At 38.3% G+C, this 17,061-nt stretch overlaps 1 protein-coding gene across 1 annotated transcript in view; it reads right to left on the bottom strand.

Moving 5' to 3' along the window:
• LOC125697060 (collagen alpha-1(XXVIII) chain-like) overlaps nucleotides 1–17,061 on the bottom strand; it is a 32,045-nt gene that overhangs the window by 2,877 nt on the left and 12,107 nt on the right. Inside the window, exons 14-32 of the mRNA XM_048953643.1 lie at nucleotides 15,347–15,415; nucleotides 14,921–14,989; nucleotides 14,761–14,829; nucleotides 12,393–12,461; nucleotides 12,017–12,088; nucleotides 11,383–11,451; nucleotides 10,092–10,163; nucleotides 9,112–9,180; nucleotides 8,639–8,707; nucleotides 7,330–7,398; nucleotides 6,187–6,255; nucleotides 5,457–5,525; nucleotides 4,058–4,126; nucleotides 3,292–3,360; nucleotides 2,388–2,468; nucleotides 1,723–1,758; nucleotides 1,376–1,412; nucleotides 708–1,265; nucleotides 13–205 (exon numbers count right to left, since the gene is read on the bottom strand). Of these exons, the coding sequence (XP_048809600.1) occupies nucleotides 13–205; nucleotides 708–1,265; nucleotides 1,376–1,412; nucleotides 1,723–1,758; nucleotides 2,388–2,468; nucleotides 3,292–3,360; nucleotides 4,058–4,126; nucleotides 5,457–5,525; nucleotides 6,187–6,255; nucleotides 7,330–7,398; nucleotides 8,639–8,707; nucleotides 9,112–9,180; nucleotides 10,092–10,163; nucleotides 11,383–11,451; nucleotides 12,017–12,088; nucleotides 12,393–12,461; nucleotides 14,761–14,829; nucleotides 14,921–14,989; nucleotides 15,347–15,415 (1,877 nt within the window). The remainder of the gene's footprint in view (nucleotides 1–12; nucleotides 206–707; nucleotides 1,266–1,375; nucleotides 1,413–1,722; nucleotides 1,759–2,387; nucleotides 2,469–3,291; nucleotides 3,361–4,057; nucleotides 4,127–5,456; nucleotides 5,526–6,186; nucleotides 6,256–7,329; nucleotides 7,399–8,638; nucleotides 8,708–9,111; nucleotides 9,181–10,091; nucleotides 10,164–11,382; nucleotides 11,452–12,016; nucleotides 12,089–12,392; nucleotides 12,462–14,760; nucleotides 14,830–14,920; nucleotides 14,990–15,346; nucleotides 15,416–17,061) is intronic.

Raw genomic sequence — 17,061 nt, 5'->3', positions numbered from 1 at the left:
GGACTTTCTATTGTAGATACCCCAGGTGTCTGTGCTGACAGTGCTTGCCCATTAATACTGTTGTTCTGAAGCATGCGATATGAAGGACTTGAAGATACTGAATGGAAAGATGGTCCACTTATGCTTGCAACATTTCCGTTACGATTGTAAATGAAAGTACCATGCTCATCTTCACAAAATTGGTTGACTAATTTGGACTCCAGAGCTGTTCAAAAGAAGTTAAAATTCATCATATTGATAAATTCAATGGATTTTTCAAATTTGGATTATTTACACACATGAATAATACACACATAATCCAGTACGCCTTTAGAATATTTACACATATCTGAGATCATTCCAGGCTCTCTGAACTGTTTTTTATCATCACAGATTTACCCGCCTATAGGTCCGCCAGATGATACACATTTCCACTCCAGCAGTTCTGCAGTGAGTGAGCACTCCCTCTGCTCAGGAAGCCAGTTTAAATGACTGCTTTCATAGCCTGTAGCTGACATCTTTGGTTGGCACAATGTGCTCTCTTTTGTGTCACGGCTTATACCACAACTCCTTAAAAGAAGGCAATTTTATCTCTAGGTTCTCAAAATTTCGCACCTTGTAGATAAACCTGATCATATCAAAACATAATTTACACAAACATAATGCATTCTTTCCTCTATTCTGAGAATCATCAGATATAACACAGAATAAAACCACAGCAAACGCACCTGGGAGAGTATTAAAGTCATCGATAAGATACATATGCTCGCTGTCTGGGTCTGAAGCGATCAGATTGAGTTCATGCACAAACTCAGCCTGCGCTGGATCGGAAGTATTTACGATTCCTATTGCATACATTTCGATGTTTGCTGCATGAGCCTCTCGAACGACAACATCCAGTTTCACCGCTTCTCTCTTGTCCGCTTGGCCGTCGGTGAGCACAATGGCTACTTTGCGCACTCCTGCTCGAGCACCTAAAAACCCTTCCTGGGTTGCTTTACGGATAGCAGTTCCTGTGTAAGTGCCTTCTCCCATGTACTGCATTTTTCTAATTGCTCGTTTAACATCCTGTTGAGTTGTATGCTTGTTGAGACCAAATTCTAGCTGAACTTCTAGACTGTACAGTACAAGGCCAATTCTGGTAGCATTTCTGCCTACAGTTACTCTGTCTACTAATGCAGTTACAAAGTCTTTGATAATCTCAAAATTCTCCGGTCCCACGCTCTCAGAGCTGTCAATCACAAATACAAGCTCCATAGGAATTTCCTTGCATTTAATACCACAACCTGCAAAGGAAAAATGAAAAAAAAGAACCCAAACAGATCACAATGACTACTGGATGTTCTTTTGGAAAGGAGGAAAACAGAAATTTTATGAAGAAATCCTAAATACTTACCACATATCTCTTTAATTAATTTAATTATATCTTCTCTCTGGATATGAAAAAAAAAAAAAATATTTTACCATTTGTCTCTTTCAAATGAAGTATAAACTTGACCCTATCAAAGTTTTTGTTTACTAACTGCAAAAGAAGATGTAGAAGAGGAATATGTCAAATCATCAGGAATTTTAAGTTCCTTGTCAGCATGAAATAGATGAGAATAAGCCTTTAAGGTTTCTTTCTATATTATTACTGCCAGAAAACTCTTTCCAGAATAACTTACATAGGATTTCAAATGATAGTACCTTGGACTTTGTTTATAATCACATTTTAATGAGTTTTAAATGATGGAACTTGCTTACTGTTAAGCCTTGCTCTCCCTTTGGTCCAGTTTTGCCCTGTAACAATGATCATTAATTAATCTATGCAATTAGTAACACTGTAATTCAGAATATGACTTCATCAGTACCATTATTAAAATAATACTTAGCTAATAAGAACTTTCGCTAGAAGAAATAGTTTTCCGGTGATACTAGCTTGTACCCACCATATCTGCAACTTTTTAAGGTGGCAAGGCTTGTACGGGTAGTGGATGACCTCAAGTCTCCTGTTGAATCACTGATTTTCAGTTTTCATGTACTGAATAGCAAGTCAATGCCAGAACAGAACAGTGCATTTTATTTTCTAGCTTTTGGAAACCAGCAGGAATTACAAGTTTTCCTCCCTAAGTCATTCATTAGCATTGATGTTAAGTCTGATCTACCACTACTTGGCAGCCATGTAATAGGACTGCACAGCCCTATCTTCTTACAACCTGACTGTTGGCTTTCACTGCCCTGACAAGGACCCACATCTGTGTTTTGTAATTGAGGTACTTAACACAGAAGTGTCTTCCTTTTAAATACCTTCATATTTTCAATTTCTTAAGCATTTCAGATTATGAGTAGTTAAATAGCAACAAAAACACACACCAGCTTTAGTGTTAAGCAGTGTAAAAAACCAGATGTGATAAAACTGAATTACTCACAGGTTCTCCAGATAAACCAGGATCACCCACATTGCCCTTTTCTCCTTTTTTCCCTTTTTCCCCTGTTGCTCCTCGATCTCCCTTTGTAGTTGTGTAGATAAGCAGACAGAAAGCATAAGTCAATTTTTATTATATTTTTTACATTTGTTTCTAGCTGCCTTTGTTGAAATCACCTTTAGCTTCTGACAAGAGTTAGAAATGTTCATTAGAGATCATTTAAATGAATTAGTACCTATGAATTTTTGTGAATAATTTGTACTATTAAGTATTTCTATGGAGAAAAACAGCTCAAGCAGTTTGAAAAATGAACTGTCCCAGACAAGTATGTGGAGACAGGGGTGTTTCTTAGGATACTGCATGATGGAAATGAATGTGTTTGAGGAAAATAAGATAACAGTAGGGAAACTGAGAAGAAGGGACCGGGTGGACTTGGATTGGGTGATGGAAATGTTCTGAGAAACCTTTTGGCCTAGAAAAGGTGTTCAGAATAGCAAACAAAGCAAGTAGTGCCTTCTGATTTGATTTCCATTAGGCTGTGGGAATTTGCATCTTCGTTATGAACCGATGCGAGCGCATCCAGAAAACTGATTTCAACACACCTTTCTTTTAGTACTGATGTACTCCTGAAATTTTGCTTAACTGTGGGTAAATGAAAGGCAACAATGTTAAAAACAATATCTGTATTTCTTCTGACTAGAAGATAAGCCTGGTGTGACACTAAAATATGCAATGCAGAGAGATGCTGCTGTAAAACATTAAGAGGACCATGCGAAAGGCTGAAGTTTTACTCAATCCTGAGTCCCTTTTTCAAAAAATTCACATCCTCAGTGAGAGCTGAGCAGACTGAGCATTTTCAGTACGTTGGCTTGGGTCTCAGGCATTCTGTCCAATTTCGATATCATACCTTCTGTCCCAAAAGCCCTTCTCCAGGGGGGCCTCGTGGTCCTGGCATTCCTTGAATTCCTGGTTCCCCCTAATGATAATCCAGGTAGTGATGTTAACCCTTTGTAGTCATTCATTATGCATTAATTTTGAATGGTTAAGCAAAGTGTTTCAGCTGGATTTTAACAACTATCTTGATACACTTGAGGCACTGTAATGGCTTGCTTATATTTCTCAAATACTTCAGTAGTACGTTTACTCTAAGATGATATTTGAAAACTGCTTTTTACCTAATTCTCCTGTTCCCTCTTAACAACCTACTTTGCTCCTTCTCATCCCTCCTTTCTTTCTTCCATCTCTTGCATCTCTTTAATATGTTTCATGTAGAAGTATAAAGTAAGGGGAAAATGGGGTATTACACCCGAGTCCAGGATAAAGAATATTCTTCTACCATAAGTGGTAATTCATGTAACTATTTCAAGGTGTTTATAAGGGCACGAGAGACTGAGAAAGGGGGAATGCTGTTTTCCATTTTGGCTCATTCTGGGAGTCTATCTTTCTCTGAAAATTCTTCCTCCCTCAGTCCATACACCCTTGGGCTTTTTGTTGTTAACAGCAGCAGACAGAGAACAATTTGTAGATGCTCATATTAAATTTCTCATTGTCCAACCTCTGGCTCTCTTATCATAAGAGAACATAAAGAGCACATATCATAAGAAACAACAATGTGAGGTTTTTTAATTCCTAAATACCGTGGTGGTCAGATTGAACACTCAGAGTCATCTTACCTTAATTCCTTGAATGCCTTCACCAGGAGGTCCCAAAGGGCCAGGCAGCCCTGGGCGCCCTGCAGCTCCCTGGAAAGAAACCCAGCATGTGTTAAATTCACTTCTTGCAATGCAAATGCACAGCGTATTGTTGTATGACTGCGTGATTTCCTGTCAGTCCTCTGCCACATTCAGTATCTTTTTGAAAGTAACGAGGACAAGATTTCTCTGGCTGACAACTTTTTATCCTTTATCAAAATATTCAAATCCAGTTGATTCTTCGAAACAAGTCACTCAGGACTTTACAGCTGGTGACCTTAAATCACTTTGGTGACAGAGATGACTGTTGTCTGAAGGATGGATTGTGTTAGTGGGACACTGGACATTGAATTAAGGTTTAAGAGAGGCTTATTATTTCCTAAATGCTATGCTATCATTCATCACTGCTGAGCTTACACAGTAAGACTTGTAAAGACACATAAGAATGTGGCACAGTAAATAATCCCTTGCTGCTAATGTACAAGCTGGTTTTTAAAAGAACTCTTGAGAAAATATAACAGTTTAAGTTTTTCGTAAGTAATCAAAACATAGACAGTACGATACTAATTTTATACCTATATTGCTATTCTAGTATCCTTGTGTGAAACTCTCAGTTCCTTCCATTTGTAAAGATCACTTGTATAGTAAAACAGGTGGGATTAGTGCTTCCCCACTGCTTAGCCATGCACCTAGCCACATGGGTGGGGAATAAAGTCACACTACATGTTTGATACATTATGATGTTGCAAAATTCTCACTTTTATCATGTTTTAGTTCTTTTACGTTAATGTTCACATTCGGAAACAGTTCTTTTGTATTAATAGACTTCTAAAGTTGAGCTGTAGAAGCAAAAAAATTCCATTTTGTAAGGAAAATTGTTCATTTTCAGGTATTTTTCATGGTGTATATTCTGAATATGTTTACATTGGAATATTATTGATTTACTTTATTGAGTGGGGAAAAAAAGGGGGGGTGGGAATTCTAGAATAGCTCAGCAGTTTGCCCGTGGCTTTAAAAATAGGATAGGCACTGATAAGTGCTTGCCAGACCAGTAATCCTAGGTCAGGACAAACGCTAGAAGTGTTTGCTACCAAATTGGAGCTACTGTCTGCAGGACCTAATGTTTTGTTGCTGATCTTTGTGCAAGATTATCACCCTATAATTCCTCACCTGCAGTAGGAAAAATGCCATGGTTTAGGGCTGGTTAGCAGAAATGTTTCTGATCTTCTACAAAATGAAGACACTGTATTTCTCAGTTACCTGTCAGATTACTTGTTTCTAGTGTAGTGTGAAGACAAAACATACGTATCTATACACATTTTTATACTGTATTTTTCTTTTCTAGAAAATAGAAGATAAAAGATGTGTTTAAATGGCTTACTTTTGGTCCTGGCAGCCCTTCTCCTGGGGGACCTGGGAGACCGACTGGTCCTCTACTACCAGGAGCACCCTGAAAACAGATACTTTAAAATATAACTAGTGAATACAAAGTTTGATTTGTCTCTAGAATTTGCTGTACTCAAACAGGACAAGGCAAGGAAAATTGTTGAACAGATCATTGTAAATATAAACAGTGCTAAACCATGAATAGTACAGGCAGAATAAGGATATTAGGGTTTATCAGTGACTAGTGTTCTAAACATATCAAGACATGCACAGTCAGTTATGCAATAGTTAGAGAGGCATTACAATTCCCATATCACAAAATAAACTCCAGTTCCTGCAAGTCAGCAAAAATCTTTTTGCCTTCCTGCCTGTCAGACTGTGTTCACACTGGCATATCTCTAGCATATTTTTCTTGTTAGTGCCTTCAGACAGTTAGCAGATTGATGAGAGTGAAAACAAGATGCACATTCTTTTAAGAGACATTAGGTGTGCTTAAGTAGCTGCAGTCAATCTATCAATTACTTGTATTCATGTAAGCCTGCAGTCAGCATCAAGATGAGTTCTGAACTGAAGCTTGAAGATCTTCTGTGGAATCTACCTTTTATTTACTGACAAGTAAATTAAAGCTGTATGAAAAAGATAATCTGCCTGTGATCTGTGGGTAGGAAATATATGTATGTGGAGTATATGCATGCATTTACTTTTCTTGCAGTTAAGATCTGTACCTTAGGTCCCGGTAATCCAACTCCCTCAGGGCCTTGCTCACCAGGAAGTCCAGGAAGGCCTGGCAAGCCCTGAAAATTTGTGCAGAGATAGAATATTAATTTTACTTCAAGTTGTGTTGACTACATTAATTTGTTAACAATATGTCTCATAGCTTGAATATGTTGACTCTTTGTGGGGTCACTTGTGGTCTGTGGTTAAATTCCACTCAGATAAGCTAGAAGTTGTGTCAGTAGTGGTTGTATGGGTGTTCTACCTCAAGCAAGAGACCTGCATGTGTCAGGAGTCTGATTCAGAGTAGTTGGTACAAAAGCAGATATAGGATTGGATTGCACCGAAATGTCAAAAAGTACTGTAAATGCTTCAGCGTCAAACTTCCTCTGTGATGTTCATTAATTTTTTACTCCTAATGTTTGTATACATTTATAAAGATGTCTTTTGCACAAATGAATGCTAGCATGTAACCAAAGTCCCCTGACTCCAGCCAGCATGACAAACCAGGACTGGTGGAACTGGCTATGTGGGGCCACCGCTGCATATGCATGCTCTCTTGAAGGGGAAACAGTGAGCATTTTCTCTTTGTATCCTTTTCTGCAGATGTTTTTTCTGTCTAGCAGTACTGATTTCTGGCTGTGAAGTAGGTCAGCCAGTTCCTTGTGCCACCCTCAGCAGCCCTATGAATAGAACTGAGGACAGATTGCTCTTCTGACTCTGGACAGTAGTTGCTTTTTCAGTAGTTCTGGAAGATTAACAGGTCACCCAGAGTTCATACCTGTGTATGTGGACACAGCTGTTCAGCTGGGTTATGTTCCTCTGTTTGGGCTTAAAATTCTGTGTGGCTGGGCAGAAGACAGTAACCTACGTTAAGATTTTGAAGGAACTGACTGAAACCTCAGTACTACTATAAAAAAATTCTCCTACTGGAATATGTTGCATTGTGTAATAAGAGGAGTCAGGGACTTGTAAGGTCTTGCACTAATACAGAGGAAGATTTCTTTTCTCCTTCCATGCTAGAATGCATTACCACAGTTGAAGAGCCTAAAATACAAGCAAATCTTTCCTGGCATGTCAGCCACGGAGGCTAATCACTTTGTTTTACCTATTTGTTCCCATTTCACATTAAAAAGAAACATCTGTAAACTTACAGGTGGACCGGGGTAACCATCTCCTTTTGCCCCGTAGGGCCCAGGGAGTCCTGGAAGGCCTCGGTCACCCTGACAAAAGCAGGAAAAACAGATGAGATGACTGCCAATGCAATTGCTAGCAGGAAATATTCCATGAGCATGAAATTTCTTTATCAGAGATACTGTAAGTTGATTTTTATCTCTGCATGTATATTACTGTAAATTATTGTGGTTAATTAGTACTAGACAATACCAGATTAAAACTGGAATACTTGATAACACTGAGGATGTACAAGACCTTTCACTTCTAAGTCAGTAATCTGAATCTTTTTTAGAGCTCTGTCCGCTGTTATTATGACTGACATTTAATAAGGAATGGCTTCAGTTGCATTATTTTCTTATCCTAATTACTATTATTCTAGTTCTGAACGCACAAACCCATCCTGACAAACAGCTGAAAGCTGCTCTGAATTGCACCTGAATGGATGATACGGGCAGATGACTGTGTTTGTCTCCGCAGCTGCCCAAAATACAGGCATGCATAGCAATGCCAAGAAAATGCCCATGCAGAAATTTTGTAAGAAAAATGAAACTGTAGAAGGTTTCACCCTGTACAGCTCAGCACAGATATCTGACAGTGAAGCAAAAGCACAAATACTGATAGCAAGCAAAACTTAGTAATGGAAAAATACTGAGAGCAGCCAAAATTCAGGATTTTTTCGGGCTTAACATCGGTCAGAGGATAAGGGGCAGGATCTACACTCCAGAATATTGCCAAATTCGCTTAGTTAAAGCCTGAGGAAAAGTTGAATCTAACTAACACTGAGACAGTGCTATAGAAGTGCTAGAGAAAAGTCCTTCGAGATTAGCTACTCTTTCATGTTCTTTCACTACTTAAGGAACCTCTTCTCTGGATTGGCTCATGTCCTGATGTCTGTTTGGAACTTACGTATTACTCTGTGCCATACTTAGAAATGAAGCTTCTTACCTAAAAACTGCTCAGAAAAAAACAGCTGTGTTTAACAGATATGCTGTTGTAAGCACATAAATCATGTGTTCTCACTGTATTCACTCACTGTGATTTAAAAATAAGTTTTTTTTTTTTTCCTGGTTCTCTGCCATCTGAAAGCTTATGATTCATGGAGTCTGAAAGATTGACTGTCCACAGTCATCTGACTCTACAAATCCTTATACTGTACCAATGCAGTACAATGTATACAGTAAGTGTTGTGTAACACCTTGCCACCCTCAGTGATCAGCTGTTGCTTCACCAACATCTTGCCTTATTTTACAGTTCTATCAGAAATTAGTTCATCAATTCAGGAGCTACCTTTGCTCCAGGAAGCCCAAAACCTGGTTCTCCAATTGGTCCAGCAAGACCAGGTAGGCCAATGTCACCCTGCAATGAAGAAAACATGTACCCTACTTGCATATATTATTAAACACCAACCAGTAATTGTTTTTTGTTAATTTTGCTATACATACAATATATATAAACGCAGGTATTTAAGATAAATGCTAAGAGCAGATAAAGAAAAGTATTTTGATACTAAGGCTCTCAAAGACAAATACAAGAACATACATTGCCTACAGCTCAAGCTGGCACGTAGTTAATACCAGGCCATGGTGGTAACTAGAGTGGATACAATCTATAGAACTCTATTGGTAGGAAATAAGTTTCATGTAAACTCTTATGGCTGAAATAATTTACATGAACAGTAGCATGGCCTACTTCGTAGTTCTCACACTGTGTTTAGAAGTACTAGGAAGTACTAGGATTTAAAAATATTTCGAAGATGTTACCTTTGGTCCAGGCACAGCTCTTCCAGGAGGGCCTGGCATTCCAAGACGTCCTGGTACACCAGGCTCTCCCTGCAGTGAAGGAAGGAGAGGGAAAACAGTGCTTTTTTTTTTTTCCCTCTGAAAGTAGCACGAGCATCTCTTGGAGAAAACATTTCCGCGTATTTCAAAGTCTGTTAGAAGTTTTATTATTTTATTTATATTCTATTTTATTTAGATTAAATTGGTATTAAGTGAAATCTAGCCATTTAAGAACTGATAATCACTATAGTTTTGATTTCTCAAGGGAAATGATATTCCTCTCAGTCCCTGAATAAATACGCATTCCGAAAAATCCTTTTCTTAGTATATTCTAGACTCAGTTCAGCACACCCAGTACTCAAAGCCTCCTGCCCAGCTGTGTAGCTATACAAGTGCATTTTTTCTGTCACAACAGATTGGTTTTTTCCAAATAGTCCTTCCAGTGTACTTTATTACCTCTTCTGATTTTTTTTATCTTATGCTGAAATACTGTTGTATGAATTAATAGCAAAAGACTTCAGAAACTGGACGATAAACTTGGGGTAGCCTCTCTTTCACTTTCAGTGAGAATTCAAACTGCAAATCAGTAGAAGAATACCATCCATGAGTCTGATCAGTGCAAGGAAAAAATGAAGTTGTGGTCCATGTGTGTATGCCACACACTGTATTGTCTTCCCAAATATTTCAGCATAGAACGCCACTATTATTATCCTCTAACTTTTTTCAAGTCAATTCTTCCCTTCTAAAGGAAGCAACACAGTGAATATGAAGTTTTTAAAGAATGTTTCTGGATGTTTATAATGACTGTGGTGTGTCTTGCTTAGGAAAACCCTAGCTGAACTTGGGGTTTTTTTGGTAGTTATTCTTTGAGAAGTTCATTTCACACAGGTTATTTCTGAAATCTAGGATAAAGCACAGTTCTGGAGGGCTGTTTTACACACACAGTGTGATAATGAACATACTTTAGCTCCTGCAGGCCCAGGCATTCCTGTTGGTCCTGTTAATCCACGTATTCCTCTCTGACCTTGATCTCCCTAATAAAACAGAGAAGTCACACATACCAAAATATCAAGAGTGTGTTATCTGAAATTAATTGTGAATATCAGTGAAACATGGTGAAGTTCTATATTGCAGCTGGTGCACATGGGCTCTTTCCATAGCTTCCATCAACAAGCCAGTTAATTCTGCTCAATAATTGTCCAGTTTGGGATTCTTGAAGTTAAAAACAAATAGATTCCAACTGAAATTAAATTAACTGAATTACTCATGAATATTACAAAAAAAAAAAAAAAGAAAACCCAAAAGTCTTAAAGATCATATATAGCCTTGCAGCTGAAAAATTGAGTAATTACGTGGAAAAAAATATTGTTCAAGAGAACTAATCAAAACAGAAAAACAGACTTTTTTTACATTAAAAAAAATAAGGCCATTCTGCCCTCTCTAACTTATCAGCTCACGGTTTCAGGCAGAAAAAGCCAAGAATACATGATTTGTTAAGTGGTAAATGGCTTTAATCTTTATTAAGCTATAATAGTTATACCAAAAATGAGTTAAGTCACCCTGAAATATTCAAACAGTTAATAATTTTGTTGATAGATGTACTTATTGGTACATGACATCTGCGTGTGTTCCCTAAGTATTCTGAAAACAGATGTCTTGATTTTTCTTTTTCCTCCCGAGCTGTTTTTCAGCTTTTTTTTATTATTTCTGGCTCTTTACAATTATAATACTATGTTTATTTTCCTTCTGTGATATTTATTCTGTCTAGTGTTTTGGACAATGACGATATTTCTCAGGATAAAGATGCTGATGTGAGAAACCAGGATTACTTCCCCATTTATTGATGAGCACAGAAGACCAGCACAAGAAGCAAAACCCAGAGAGTCTTGCCAGTTATTCTTACTAAGAGAAGCAGTAGACCCAACAAAGGTAAACCTACCTCTTTGTAAGACTTCTTGTACCAAGCATTGTAACAGGTACTGAGCCACTGAACTGTTTTACTATTATTAAAAAAAATTATGAAAATGGTGTTCTGGACAGTATTTTATTAACTTCACTATTTTAAAAGTTGTTGTTTCAGGCTGAAACAAACTTTACAGCTAGCTACTTCTACAAACAATTATTAACCTATTTCTTGACATTTATTTTTTAATTACTTACATTGGACCGTAGAAGAAAAGATCTGGACAAACCTACTCCTAGAGCTTTAGAATGCTTCCTTTCAGAGTGATTCCTTTAGTAAAATGTTCTTACCTTCTCCCCCTGTATTCCAATGCCTGGAGCACCTTCAGGACCTCTAAGACCAGGTAATCCTGGTTCACCCTAGAATGAAAAAAATCAAAGCACTGTTTTTCAGAGAACTACACAGACAATAGTGCAAGATCAACCCTAAAATTACTTGAATAACCTCATTAAAATCATAGACTTCTTAAAGTCATTGGGACAATTCTCGCTGATGCAGTAGGCTCAGGATTTTCTTCCCATATTCAGAAGCAACTATTGTAAAGCTCTGGGTGGAAATACATAAAGTAGCATATTTCCTAATCAATGATGGAACACTGAGTGCATAATGTAAAAATACATGGAGTTTTCCATTCATCATCAGAAAGCTACTAAATTTTGCCTGCAGCCATTTTAATGGTCTTCCTTCTAAGCAGGGAATTTGATGGGTTGAAAAAAGCCAGCTGTAAATAAGATAACACAACTACCAACACCCCTAAAATTGAAGAAGTTTCCCTGGAAAACATTTTTGAGGTTTTTCTTTTTCATGTGCTACTTTTCCCCTTGTCCATGAAGATCCTCTCTTTTAAGTTTGAATATCAGCACAGAGCAAACAGCAAGAATGCATGAAGGGAAGCAGGTGGGCTGCAGAGAGAAATAAACCAACCTTTTGTCCAGGGGCTCCATCTTCTCCTGGAAGGCCAGGCAGACCTGCCAGTCCTGAAAGGCCTGGCTCACCCTGACATCAATAAAAGTAAGTCTTACTATTAAATTCAGACTCCAAATCAAGTAAATCTATTTTTAAAAGACGAGTAAACTGTATGTACATTTATAGAAAACATTTATGCATATGAACTCAAGTCTTGTAGTTCTTTCTTTATAATGACAACTCCCACGTATCACAAAAAAAGGAAAGTAGTGTCTAATTGTTTAACAGTCTGTTTCTAGAGTTATTCTTACATGCTTACAGAAAGAACACACAAGAAGCACAAATTTTCAAATTCAAATTAATAAATAAATGAATTCATCTATTAATAATATACCTTAGAACCAGGCTCTCCAATACCTCTTTCTCCTGGCACTCCAGTCTCTCCTGGCAAGCCTTGCTCACCCTTAAGTAGAAATTAAGAGCTTTGTAATGGAAAAATACAAAGCAAATTCTTTGTTTATTATATTTACAGAAAAGATTAGTGTGATATTATCTTTAGTATAATTTGTTAAACACTTGGTCACAAAGATTAAGAATCTCAAGATTCCTGGGCACCTTTTGAGCTGTCACCAAAAAGTAGCTGGTAGAAATGATTAATGATGTAAATCTGTAATTATGTGTGGCCATTAATGTTTCCTACCAACAGTTCAGCAGTATATCTGAGCTCCTCAAGCAGTTTACCTTCTCTTTCTTTGTACCAGTAGTAAAACACGTTCCTGTGTAATCACTTCAGATGAAAGTTACTGATGTCATTTACCTGGACTTGAGCAAGGCCTCTGACACAGTCCCGCACCACATCCTTGTCTCCAAATTGGAGGGATGTGGATTTGATGGGTGGACCACTGGATGGACAAGAAACTGGTCAAAGGGCAGCAGACAGAGGGTGGTCATCAATGGCTCTATGTCCAGGTGGAGGCTGGTAACAAGCCGCATCCCCCAGGGGTCTGTCTTCTGACCGGTGCTCTGTAACATCTTTCTCAGTGACATCGAAGACAGAATCGAATGCACCCTCAGCAAGTTTGCTGACGACACCAAGCTGAGTGATGCGGTTGAAGCAAGGGATGCCATTCAGAGGGACCTCGACAGGCTAGAAAGGTGGGCTCGGGTGAACCTGATGAGGTTCAACATGGCAAAGTGCAGAGTTTTGCACTTGGGCTGGAGGAATCCCAGACATCCATACAGACTGGAAGGAGCGGTCCTTGAGAGCAGCCCTGTGGAGAAGGACCTGGGGGTCTTGATGGATGAAAAGCTTAACATGAGCCAGCAGTGTGCTCTTGCAGCTTGGAAGGCAAATGGTATCCTGGGCTCCATCAAAAGAGGGGTGGCCAGCAGGGACAGGGAGGTGATTGACCACCTCTACTCTGCTCTTGTGAGGCCCCATCTGGAATACCGCATCCAGGTCTGGAGCCCCCAATACAAAAAAGACAGGGAGCTGCTGGAGAGGGTCCAGAGAAGGGCCACAAAGATGATCAGAAGACTGGAGCACCTCCCCTATGAAGACAGGCTGAGGGAGCTGGGCTTGTTCAGCCTGGAGAAAAGAAGGCTGCAGGGGGGCCTCATTGCAGCCTTTTAATACCTAAAGGGAACCTACAAAGAGGAGCGGAATCAACTCTTTGAGAAGCTTGATAACTGCAGGACGAGGGGAAATGGTTTTAAGTTGAGGAGGGGAGATTTAGGTTGGATGTCAGGGGGAAATTCTTTACAGAGAGAGTGGTGAGGTGTTGGAACAGGCTGCCCAGAGAGGTTGTGGATGCCCCATCCCTGGAGGTGTTCAAGGTCAGATTGGATGGGGCCCTGGTCTGCTGGTCTAGTATTAAATGGGGAGGTTGATGGCCCTGCATGTGGCAGGAGGGTTGGAGATTCATGATCCTTGAGTTCCCTTTCAACCCTGTGATTCTGTGAAAGAGGCAATGCTCTCTGATGCTCCAAAATGCTTTACCTGGTGTGGATCTTAGACCCACTTTGCATCTTCAGTTCTTTATACTATTCTTAAATAGCCTGCAGGCATTCAGAACTTTATCTTATGCTTCTTTTCAGAAAATCACTCTGAATCTCCATTCCAAACACTTTAAGGTTGAACTCTTCTATTAACAGTTCTGGATTGTGCAAATTAGTCAAGGCTAGATTACTGTGATAATTTTCCTTCATCAGTTGTGATCTTCATCTAATCTTGGACCATTCTTAACTCCTAGATATAGTAAATTCACAAAATCAGGTGAGAAAACAGGCAGCAGAATTAACAAGGCAGCTAATATCTAAGCTATATATATATATATTTTTCTCCTGGAAAATAAACACTGCACTGAGAATAAAAGATTTTTGAAATGTTGATATTCTTTTATGTCTAGTGCATAACTTTTTGGAATTGATTTACTGCACCTGCCTACAACATGATGAAATTGCAAGACCAGATAAGACCTCTCTTGCTGTGGAAAAATACCAGAAAAAGTAGTTTACTGGCTGATATTTGGTACCTCAAAAGATTTTGTGGCAAGCTAAGACAAAACAGAGTAATGTCATAGGTTCATTAGGGCTTTTCAGTGGAGTGGGAACTGCTGTACAGTTTAATAATGTTAATAAAGGAAGTAATTTCCTGCAACTAAGTTAGATGTTGAGCCCTTCAACAAGCATATAGTTAGAGACAGACCACTTCTTATTCAGAGAACACAAGAAAGGCTTTTTACTTCATAAAATTCTCTAACCTTTGGTCCAGGTAGTCCCTGTCCTGGAAACCCTCTAGAGCCCGGAGGTCCTTTGGGGCCTTCCACTCCCTGAAAATATTATCTAATTACTTCCTAAAAATAAACAATATTCTGTTATTAGACATTTAGCTGTGGAGTGAGGGGAAAGAGAAGACCATACCTTCTCTCCTTGGATTCCAATTCCAGGTAATCCTATTGGTCCAGGTAAACCAGGTGGACCAAATTCACCCTGGCAAAGTGCATTTGATTAGTTGCGTAAAGATACAGAAACAATCTGAGACAGTTCCCATGATACTCATGTTGACTTAACTCCTTAAATCAGCAAAGCTGAGGACGTGACCTTATATCTTACATATATATACTTATTCCCTCCTGATTCTGTGGCTGCTACCAACTGATAGTCATTTTTTCCCATTCTAAACCTTAACTTTTGAAGAGAGTCAGTTTTTCGTTAACATTTCTATTTTAATATGAAGACACATTCAAAAAGGTCAGGAGAACTTACTGAGCATAAGTTTGTTGTATAGGGCCTTTTTTGAGTGACAAAGTGGATTTTTGCAAATCCCTTTGTGTATGTTCTACTCACCTTTTCACCTTTTATGCTGATTCCTGGAAGTCCACGAGGGCCTTTTGGTCCATCAAAACCACGGTCTCCCTACATGAAAAAATAATATGTTAGCTATAGAAAAACACAGCTGTTCCCTCTGAAATAACTAGAGACACTGTTTGCTGTGTCATCTCAAAAGTCAAAATGAAAAGGACCAGAAAGTAGTTTCTGGATTTGTTTTCTAGGATACCAAAGAGATCATCTTTTCAAATGAGCTTGCTCTGCTGTTTGAAATTATTGATGAAAGAGCTGAACAAGCTTTTTAAAAAAAAAAAATCTTTTTTTTAAATCTTTTTACTCACTTTGATTGTTCTGAGTCCTGTTCTGCTTCCCTTCAAATCAATGGCAAAGCCACAGGTGATTTGAATGTCAGCAGGACTGAGTTCTGAGTCTAAATTGATTCCTCTAATTGCTCATGGATTATTCTCATTCAAGTGTGGCAGTGAGGATCTAGATCTAAGAATTTTTCCAGAATAAAGACCAGACCAAGTTGCATTATCATAGAAATGCATATATATAAATATAATTGTCCTTCTAAACATTCATTTATAGTACAGCAGTCTTCGGGAAAATGTAGATTAGTAAGGAAAAAAATACTGCAATTTCTTGTATTTCTGTTAATACAACATGTAGAGACAGATCATTAGGTTGTGCAAATAGCTTCAGAATCACCCAAGGCAATGAACCTATGCCCCAGATGGGCTTTTTCTCCCCCTTTCAACCAGTTTCAACCTTTTTACTTTTGACTAAAAAACATCACGTGAACTTTTGCTTAAAAGAACATTCCTTAACCTGATGCTTTGGAACACTTGCTTATATTTCTCATTTCACTGAACTGTGTTGTGAGTTTCCAGCAAAAACATTCTGCTGAAAGAAAGCAACTGTACAATTTCCTTTAAATTAAGAAATTGCCTGCTTAAAATGCATTTTAAACTGTAGGTCTGACTTGGCAGCCATAAATAGAATTAGAGATACGTGTATAGACTCTGTTTATACATGCTTGTCTTCAGGTCAGATTTGGCAGTCAAAACTGTGCTTTTTTTTTTTTTTCCAAATCAAGTGTTCCAGTAATACTGGCAGAACTCCCCTTTGGCTACTTTATTCTGCTTAACTCAAGTGCTCAATAGTTTCAGTAAGATTATGCATTATTCCGTAATTTTTCCCGCTGTGCATTGTTGCTGTGCAATACTTGTTAGTTGCACTGTTTCTCCCCACATGAATTGATATTTCAGCAGCAATGCAGTGATTTCTAAATATATTTTCTTCAAATTATGTTTTCATGGATAAGATCTGTTAAGTGAAAATAAGCCATCAGCAATGAGGCTAGGCAATTGATATAATTCATCATAAAATAAGTACTGCATCATATTTTAAGAGATGCTAGCAGAAGTCAGATTTTAACCCAGCTGAGTACAGTATTGTGTGCAAAAACGGTAAGATTCTTAGTAAAGGAACAATTGATGCCTGCATCTATGAAACATATTTGTTTCAAAACATATTTCAAAATGCTTCAAAACATTGTTTCAAAACATATTTGTTTTCTCAACCAAAACTGATTTGGTGGATGAATAAAAAAATGACCCTATAGCACAGATGTACAGGAGAAAGGAACTCCTTGCTTTGCAGGGTTGGGGCTGTATCTCATAAAACTTAAAACTATATTTAAATGTAAGAACTCACCACCACATTAGTGT

The sequence above is a fragment of the Lagopus muta genome, chromosome 8 (genome assembly GCF_023343835.1).
Source record: "Lagopus muta isolate bLagMut1 chromosome 8, bLagMut1 primary, whole genome shotgun sequence".
NCBI classification, from domain to species: domain Eukaryota; kingdom Metazoa; phylum Chordata; class Aves; order Galliformes; family Phasianidae; genus Lagopus; species Lagopus muta.
This window is presented reverse-complemented; position numbering and strand designations above follow the sequence as displayed.